At 54.3% G+C, this 9,024-nt stretch overlaps 1 protein-coding gene across 2 annotated transcripts; it reads right to left on the bottom strand.

The window, feature by feature from the left end:
• Positions 1–227: 227 nt before the first annotated feature.
• sf1 (splicing factor 1) lies at positions 228–8,601 on the bottom strand. Of its 2 annotated transcripts, XM_030083585.1 has the most exons (12): positions 8,208–8,600; positions 7,156–7,287; positions 5,702–5,777; positions 3,061–3,213; positions 2,890–2,979; positions 2,581–2,764; positions 2,385–2,500; positions 2,203–2,310; positions 1,927–2,125; positions 1,614–1,836; positions 1,365–1,529; positions 228–1,095 (listed from the first exon to the last, which is right to left on the bottom strand). In XM_030083585.1, the coding sequence occupies exons 1-12, from the start codon at positions 8,467–8,469 to the stop codon at positions 764–766; spliced, it is 2,040 nt and encodes a 679-aa protein (XP_029939445.1). In that variant the 5' UTR covers positions 8,470–8,600; the 3' UTR covers positions 228–763. The 2 variants fall into 2 exon arrangements, with proteins under 2 accessions (XP_029939445.1, XP_029939452.1); XM_030083592.1 differs by lacking the exon at positions 5,702–5,777 and having other exon boundaries at positions 8,208–8,601.
• Between the last annotated feature and the right edge of the window lie 423 nt (positions 8,602–9,024).

Here is a 9,024-nt window from a genome sequence, read left to right as displayed (position 1 = left end):
CGAACACCGGCCTCCGTCAACAAACCAACACGAGCAGCTGGAGCGGCTCCGGGCCCAGCCCGCCGCCGCTCGGCCCTCCAGAAGTCAAGTCCCTGCTCACGGCCCTCAGAGTCTGGGTGAGGCGGCCGACAGGAAGTGGCTGGAAAAGGAAAGACAGCTGGCTCGCTGCCAGAGAGAGTCTTACACCCATGAAAGGAGAAACCAGAAGAGCCCGGCACAGAAAGAGGTGAAATTAATCAGTTTAATACTAAACCAAGCAAGAGTTCAACAGCTATTCATTCAGGCGACTCCAGAACGGGGGGGCTAACAGTTTCTTCTCTAAAACCGGGGCCGACAGACACCGCGGTGGCGGCGTGTTGGCGAGCTCTGACCTCGCCGACACGCCGGAGACGCAGAAAAAAAAACAAAAAAACAAACAAACAAAGTCCCGGAGACTGCAAAACAACGGACGAGACTACAGAGGCGGACAGAACTGAGACACTCCACGGAATACAAAAATATTCATCTTCTCCATCCGAGAGCCGACGGGACAGACAGGTCATGCATGGCGGGCTGAGACTGAACGTGACGTGGCTGACAGCGACGGTGTGTGTGTGTGTGTGAGCGGACACGGACACACACACACTCTCACACTCGCTCCTGGACTGGGGGGTGGGGGAGCAGGCCGGGCCTCCTCCATCAGACTGGATAAAAAATAAAGCACTGGTTATGTGGTCCGGCGGTCGCTGTGCGTCAGTCTGCTGCCCCTCCTCCTGCGGACGGCTTAGCTCTGAGGGGGGGGCGGGGGCGGGGCCGGCGGCATGCCGAAGGGGGGCATGCCGGGGACGCCCATCCCCATCATGGTGACGAAGTTGGAGGGGTCCATGGGGGGCGGCGGCGGGGGAGGGGCGTACATCATGCCGGCGGAGCCCGGGGGCGGCGGCGGAGGGGGAGGGGGGGCACCCGGGGGCAGGGGGGGCTGCACGCCGGGCGGGGGCGGCACCATGGACGGGGTGCCCATCGGAGGGGGGGGCTGCGCCGCCGAGGCGGCCGGCTGCTGGGGCTGCTGCCAGGGGGGCAGGGTGCCGGTGCCAGGGCTGGACGTGGTGGTGGTATCTGCAGGGGGGGGGGGGGGGGGGGGGGGGGGGGGTTAACGTTCAGTTCAACAACAGCTTCACTGCACAACTCTGGAAACTTCTGTTTGGCCAAACTACGAAGCAACGGAATCACAGCTGTGCTGCCCCCTGCTGGTGGGTCACCGCACTGACAGACAGGAGGCAGCGGCTGCACTCAGGTACCAGACGGTGAGCACGGTGTCAAATGACGGCCGGGTGTGTGTGTGTGTGTGTGTGTGTGTGTCTGGACAAAGCGTCCTGTGTTCTTACTCTGTTGCCACGGCAGCGCCGAGCTGGTCGCCATGCTGCTGGTGGGAGGGGGAGGAGGGGCCTGCTGTTGCCATGGCGGCAGGGGCCCAGAAGGGGGAGGCGGCGGCTGGCTGCTGGGCGGGGGCGGGGGAGGCGGCATCATGCCCATCGGGGGAGGGAGCAGACCTGCAGAACAGCAGCAGCTCCGTAAGTTCAACAACGGTGGAGGTGCCAGACCAGAACCGGGACTAGAACCAGGTCTCCTCTTACCCATGGGGTGTCCGTGAGGTCCGGGTGCCTGGCCCATGGGAGGGGGCGGGGGCTGCATCCAGGGTGGGGGCATCCCGTTGGGGTTCGGGGGCATCGGCGGGCCTGCCATGCTGGGCATCGGGGGAGGGAAGCTGTGCGGCCCCCCGGGAGCGCTGGGGCCCGCGTGCATGCTGTGGAAGTTCCTGCTCTCAGAGGGGCTGGAGTTCATCCAGGGGGGGCGGCTCTGCAGGACACACACATCAGTCTCAGTGACAGGTGTGTGTGTGTGTGTGTGTGTGTGTGTGTGTGTGTGTGTGTGTGTCTCCTGACTCACCGGGGGTGGCTGGTTGCTGCTGCTGGGGCCCGAGGACCGGTGCCCCCCCCCTGGGCTGTTGGAGTGGCCCCCCCCAGAGGAGGGCACCGGGGCCTCCCCCAGCTCGGCCATGAGGGACAGGTACTCCTTGTCCATGCGGGCCTTGTCCTGAGCCGACTGGGGGGGCTCGCCCCCCGAGGCCCGGTGGGCGGCGAACGTGCTGCACAGAGAACAGACCGGGGTCAAAACGCCGCCCCCTCGCGGAAGCTCCGCCCACCGCGCGCCGCCAGCGCTCACCTGGTGTACTTGCAGTCGGAGGAGATGTGTCCCGCTCCGCCACACTTGGTGCAGAGGGTGGTGTTGGTGATGCTGCGAGGCTCAGAGTTCTGCCAGGGACGCAGGATCCTGCGGGGAGGGAACACGGCGGTCAGTGGAGGGACGGGGGGGGGGGCAGAGGGAGCTGCGGTACGCCGGCAGACCTGTTGTCGTCCTCCCTCAGCGTGCCGTTCAGCCGGGCCAGCTCCCTCAGCTGCATCTTGCGGAGGTCGTTCTGGTCCTCGGGCGTCTCGATGCCTTGCTTCAGGATGTTCCGGATCTGCCGGGAGACAAACGGGAATCACCGACTGTGGATTCGCCGGGGACGCGGCGACCGCGGGGCCACGGCGGCGGGCGCACCTGCTCCACGGCCTTCTTCACGTTCTCCATGGTGTTGGCCGTGACCAGAGCGTGCAGCGGCTCGTCCTCGCCCGGCAGCATCTGGCCGTCCTTGCGGCCCACCTTGCCCTCCTTCACCGAGCCCTTCCCTCGGATCATGATCTTGGCGCAGCACTCCTTCTCGATGTTCTTCAGGGTGTTTCCCCTGTTCAGAGGACGACAGAGTCATCACACTCCAGACCCTCCGGGGTTCTGATATCATGCAGGGGATAAATGCGGTCCCTGGTCCTGTCCGAGGACCGCAGCTCTGAAAGAGGAGCGTCGACTCACCGCGGGCCGATGAGCAGGCCGACAAAGTTGATCTCGGGATACTCGTCTTGGGGAATCATGACTTTGTCGTTGACTCTGGTTGCCGGAGGCCTGAAGAGAAGAAGCAGGAAGTGGATTTGAATGAAGCGCTACTGCGTTCAGAGAGTCCAGCCTTCAGGCGAGACGCCGTACTTGTAGTCCGCCGGAGGCTTGAAGTCTGGGTTGAGTCCGACCATCTCCGTGATGAGGGAGTGGCGCTCCTCCTCGATCTTCTTCCTGGTGCGGTACTCCCGGGTGTTCAGCCTCTTGCCCTCGCTGTTGTAGATGGGCTCCGGAGACGGAGACCTGCAAGCGGTAGACAACAGACAGGAGAGGCCTCATCGACTCCCTCCTGCCAGGCGCAGCTCTGCCACCAACAACCATCACTCAGGCTCCCTACAGCTGGCTACCAGTCAAATGACGAGTCTTTACACAGATGGGGCGTCTTTTTGGAATTTGGATCTAACTGAGGATTCTCAGATAAGCTGGACTGTGACTGAGGCCAGTGCCAGAGCAAAAACTCAAGAGCAGAAGAGACGTGGAGGAGCTCTGCGCTGCCGCTTCGGAGGCTCGACTGATTTCTCACACGGCGTTACGGTGAGAAGTGTGGGAGTGGCGACCACAGCCGCAAAGGAGCAATCCAATGCACTGGAGGGGTGTTCAGAAAAGAAAAAACAAAACCAATACATGGCCGTAACTAAACCTGCATACAGGATTGTTGGCCTACAAGAAAGAAAAGTTGGAGGTAAGAAAAGAACCCAAAGTAAAACTGGCGATCCTAAGCAGAAACGCTGGCTGTGAGCGGCTTGGTGCTGACGTGGAGGGAGAGGTCCGTGCCCCCCCTCGGATGCTGAAAACCTGTGCTGCTGCGTTAAGGAGGCTCTGTGCTTGAAAAAGGGTTAGGTTGACGTGGGGGTAATTTGGTTAGAGAAAAGGAATTGAGATTAGAGATCCACCTTTTCCTATGCTCTCCAAGCAGAGAGACACATTTGTTCCCATGAGATGTGAAGAGTCAGTGGGGGAGAAGGGGGGAGGGGGGGGGGGGGGGTCCTTTTATTATTATTCTTGAAACTTCCAACGGTGACGACCTGAAACGGCCCCCGAGTCGAGCGTCACGTCAGACTGCGGAGGGCGGGGCTAAGCTAGCAGAGGTGTCGTTCACACACCCGAGAGAAGGAGGCGCTTCCTGTGGGAACATCCTGACAGAAGCTACGTTACAGGACGGACAGTGCTGCTGGAATCTGCCCCTTTACCCCCCCCCCCGTTCCCTACGTCAGGGGTCTGCAACCCGTGGAGCCACATGTGGCTCCTCAGCCCCGTCACGGCTCCACTACTCGCTAACCTCTGAACCAGGATTAGATCACATGGAGGAACCGACAGCCTGCAGCTTTACCTGGAGTCTTCATTTGCTCTAAAAACATCTAAAGCTGAGGAAAAACCTCGGGAAACGGCGCTAAACAAACTGGAAAAAAGACAAGTGAAGACGGCTCTGAAAAGGAGGTGGAACTAAAGCCGAGTCTCTGGAAATCTGAAACCTAACGGACGAAATCAGAAGAGAAACTGCTGAAAGGACTGTTCTACCTAGCTTCTTCATGCCTGCTGCCTGAGCTGCGTCGTCCTGACTTTTAAACCTATCTGATGACAAACGGCAGATCTTCAGGTCGAAGGTTGCAGACCTCTGAACTAGGTGGGAATGTTTCTATCAGCGGAGACGAGCGAGTCCACGAGGGGCAGGAGACGGGCGGCGGCAGCCCGGACGTCCACAAGAGCCAATTGAAGGGACTAAGTGAGGTTTGGAGCTAACGAGGTGTTGGACATCAGGGACAGGGTTATAACGAGCCACACCTGTTTCAGAGGAAAACCTTCACACGTTATGTGTCAGACTGAGTGAGTCTTCATGGATTCACAGACAAAACCAGCAGAGCTGTAAGCATCACAGTTAAAAAAAAATAAATGAATGAAAATAAAAAGGAGTCAATCAAAAAGGTGAAACTCTTCCTGACTCAGCTGATCTGCAGTGACCCCCGCTGCCTTTTACCCAACACCGAGACACTGGCGCTACAGCGTGGAGCTCAGAGAGACGTCCAGCGTCTCCTGAATGAGCGTGGATTCACCTCATCTCACGGTTCAATGGAGAGTTAGACAGAGTCTCGAGTCTTGGGTAAAATTTAACTCTCATGATGAATAACGAAGCTGGACACTGTGCTTAAGAGCGGATTGTGTTCATGTTGGTCTCATGTTCTTTAACAGAGACTGAACTCACCTGGACGAGTCAAACAGTGTCATTAAATTACACAACCTGAACTCCATCGGGAAGGAACAAACACCATCAGATCCTCCATAAACTACAATAAAGACTACCCAACTAGTCTAGAAAGCACCTGACTAAACGATAAACAGTGTTTTAAACAGGAAGTGTAGTTAAAATGTGGCATGAGGCTAACATGAACACAAGTGATGCTGACTTGTACACCGGGCTAACTCCTCCACATTACCTACCTGGTTAGAAAGCTGTGATCTAAAACAATGAGAACATGTCTGCACTGCGCACTTTAGCATTAATAGAATCAAATATCATTTTAATGTGTTCATTAAAAGCTTCTAAACTGCTCTGAATGACAGACAACAGTGTCCTGTGGGGGGTTTCTATCTGGAAATCTACATCCTCCAGCTAGCACTACAGACACTCATGTACGCTAACAACCACATGGCAACTGAAAATCAACATTTGTCTTCCAAAAAGTCAAGAAGGTAGAGAAAGTGTTACTGTTCGTGGGTTTAATCTTTTTCCGACCTGTCCTCAGGGTTAACAGGGATTCCCAGGTCTCCTGTACGCAGTTTACGAGTCAGGTCTTCGATCTGCAGTTGGACTGGAAGAATTCAGGTTAGGAAAGAAAAACAAGGATGGAGAGAAATGTGGTTACCACAACATTATCAGAGAGACAAGGCTCCGCACATTAGAGCAGCGTCTCATTCATTACTGAGGCAGAGACACATGGTGAGTCTGTTAAGTCAAGAGGGAGATCAAATAAACATCTGGTGAGGCTAAAGCATGAGAAACATCGTGGAACATTACCCAGAGTACAACATCCTAGCAGGCTACGTGATTAAACATGGACACATGGCAGTAGATGAGGATGTCCTGCCAGAACATTCACACCTGACCGCTTATCTCAAAAGGCCCTGACTGATCTGACAAACAGGCACAATCCTACCACTGCAGAAGGCAGGAACAGAAATAAAAATCAGTCATCCCATGCACATTATGAAGACCGTAATGACTCCCCGCCCGCCCGCCAGCCCCAAACACACACACACACACAGATCGGTGAGGACATTACTCTGGGTCACAGAGATGAAAACACTGAGATTTCATCTTTAACTCTTTCCTTGTTGTTGCTTTTAGGATCTACTGGATGAGCAGAAAGGAAACAGGAAGTGTGACGACAGAGGGTGGGCACAGATGGGTGTTTACATACCAAAGAAGAAGCACCATTACCAATGAGTGGACGACATCTGTAATGACGTTAGTTATTAAAGGCCTGACTGTGTCTGTCTGAGGGCCTGTGGAGACAGCGTGTGGTGCTACACTGCTGCTGGAAGGCATTAGTGGTTAAATCAATGGAAATCGCCCACTGCTCCTGAGAAAGGTGGCGGCCACACAACGAGCACAGACACAATCATGAAGGACGTCCCTTCAATTTCAAACACCCAATTAGACCCAGCCTGGGAGCTACTGACACGTCGGTTTGCCATCGAAGCAGCATTGCTCACACTCGGACCGACATACTTTAGCAATGTTAGCACATTATGGACAGCGCTCCATGCACAGGAACAATACTGATGGTGTGTGTAGGGAGGGGGGGTGGTCAGGCAGGACAGTGAGCAGTGATCTGCAGATTTCAGCAAGCAGTGGTGCTTCCTCAGTTATATCAACCCCCCCTTGCTAATGGGTGCCCGATGGTATGCAAACTGGAGGACGAGGGACAGAAAAACACTCAATCCTCCACTTTCAGAGAAATCGTCACAAGTTATAATGACTGCTGGGTCTCAACAGTTGGAGCAGAACTTGAGAGAGCCCCCATCGTAATGAGATTTGGAGATAAATGAGGCGTCGCTCAAACTGTTGGGAATCCAGCAAACAGGACAGAACTCCTTTAAACATTTTAACAGTGCTTTGAAAGATTAAACATGTCAAAAAGGACTGCATCATGTGGCAACTGAAAAGGATAGATGAGAGGCCTTTACCTATATAAGCTCTCTCCTGGTCGCGGGTCAGGCCGGGGGGGATGACGGTGGGCATGCCCGGGATGACCGTCTTCTGATCGGGCGTCTCGCTGCTCCAGCGACTCTTCTTTCTTTGTTTCTTCTGGCCGAAATCTACCGGCACAGAGGTAACGGGGGTCACGTTTGTATGGCTAGACCGCTCAGCAAAGAGAAGGGTGAAAGGAGGACTACGGCTGGCTTATCAGAGACATTACAACTCACTGTGAGGTTAATCATTATTCTACATTCAACTGGGAAGCTACAACTAGGTTATTAATGTTTAAAATCTAAGTATTGGGTTAGCATGAGCTTCTCAAAAGATTTTATTTTTGAACAGTGACAATAAATTCTGAACTTTGGGTTTTCACATGCTTCCTAACTAGCGTGGCCCATGTGTAGCCCACTAGCCACATGTTTAACATCAGGGCTGTGGGTCACAAAGGACAACATGAAACCTGACAGAGTACTGTGATGACTACCTGCATGCTTTAGGTTAGCCTGCTGCAATCAGAGACTCGCCGAGGTGTTTTATAAGCTTAGTGAAGACATGATCATTAGACTGTAGGAGATTAGGACTGGGATTGGACCCTACACTCTATGGAAAATCAAACCAGGGTTATTTTTAATCTACATTCAGACTCTTTTAAATCACAAAGATTATTTACACCAGGCTGACTCTCTGAGGTACCTCAAAGTTGATTTTTACACAAAATAGCTTCTTAATGAAAGCTCAAAATCAGATGACTGATGAATCATCAGCTTATGGAAGAAACGTCCAGACGGCCTGGACTAGCGTTGTGTCAACAGTGTTAGAAACAGTGATAGCATCTATGCTAAGAACGCTGTTTTGTAGTGAGTGCGTGTTAAACTGTTTTCTACAGTGTGTATATATAAAGAAAGCAGTGTGTATGTTGAAAACAGTTCGGTAGAGCGTCCCTCCTCCCGCGGTCCACGGCTCCATTTCACGCCGTCCTACGGTCTGAACCCCAGCTAGCCTGTTAGCTTCAGCCGGTCAACTGCGGGCATTTACTCACCCGGCTTGACGAGACCGGCCCCGGCGGCCGGCTGGGCCGGAGCCTGCGGGGAGAAGCTCGTCCCCGGGTTGAACTGGTGCGCCTGCGGGAATGCGGGGCTCGGCATGGCGGGCTGGAAGGCCTGCATAGCGGGGAAGGTCCCGGGCGGCCCCGGGGTGGGCATCAGGCCGTTTCCCGCTCCAGGCCCAGCCTCGAAGCTCCGCTTCGCCCCGATGCTGGGGTGCAACTTCCCCAGAGGAGTTGCGTTCGCTCCCGTGGCCATTGTCGGGTGTGAGACGGCTTCCGACTGAGGCTTCGCGGTGTTTAATCTGCCTGGAGAGGAGTAAAAGTGTTGAAACTCTCAGTGAGGCAGCCTGGAAAACGGACAGCAAAATGGCGCCCGGCGGTAAATCACAAAGGTTGGTGGAGGGGAAGGGGCGGAGCCGCTGCAGTATGACGCACTCCTATTGGTCAAGCCACGCATCTCCGCCACGGCCATTCTGACAACTGATTGGTCGAAAAGGCCATCAGTTAATAAAACAGCCCAAGCTATGACGTAGGACTCAGGCCACCATGGTCGTGATTGTATTGATTAAAAAAAGTTAATTAAATGATACGCTCTTCAAAATATATTAATAATTTGAGGGAAAATAATTTTCCTGCAGTGAGCCTCTGGTGGATCTGTTCCTAACTTTAATGGTTCTGTCGTTTATGCTCCACAGTGGAGGACCAGCGTGAGAGTCTACCCTGCATGTCTGTTTTTAATGTTAATACTCAATACTTGGCAGTGTAAACAGAACAAGTCATGTATCAAACAGTTTGAAGCATTTTGGAAGAT

Source organism: Salarias fasciatus, chromosome 3, assembly GCF_902148845.1.
Source record: "Salarias fasciatus chromosome 3, fSalaFa1.1, whole genome shotgun sequence".
NCBI classification, from domain to species: Eukaryota; Metazoa; Chordata; class Actinopteri; order Blenniiformes; family Blenniidae; genus Salarias; species Salarias fasciatus.
The sequence above is the reverse complement of the archived record's forward strand: the minus strand, read 5'-3'. Positions and strand labels throughout refer to the sequence as shown.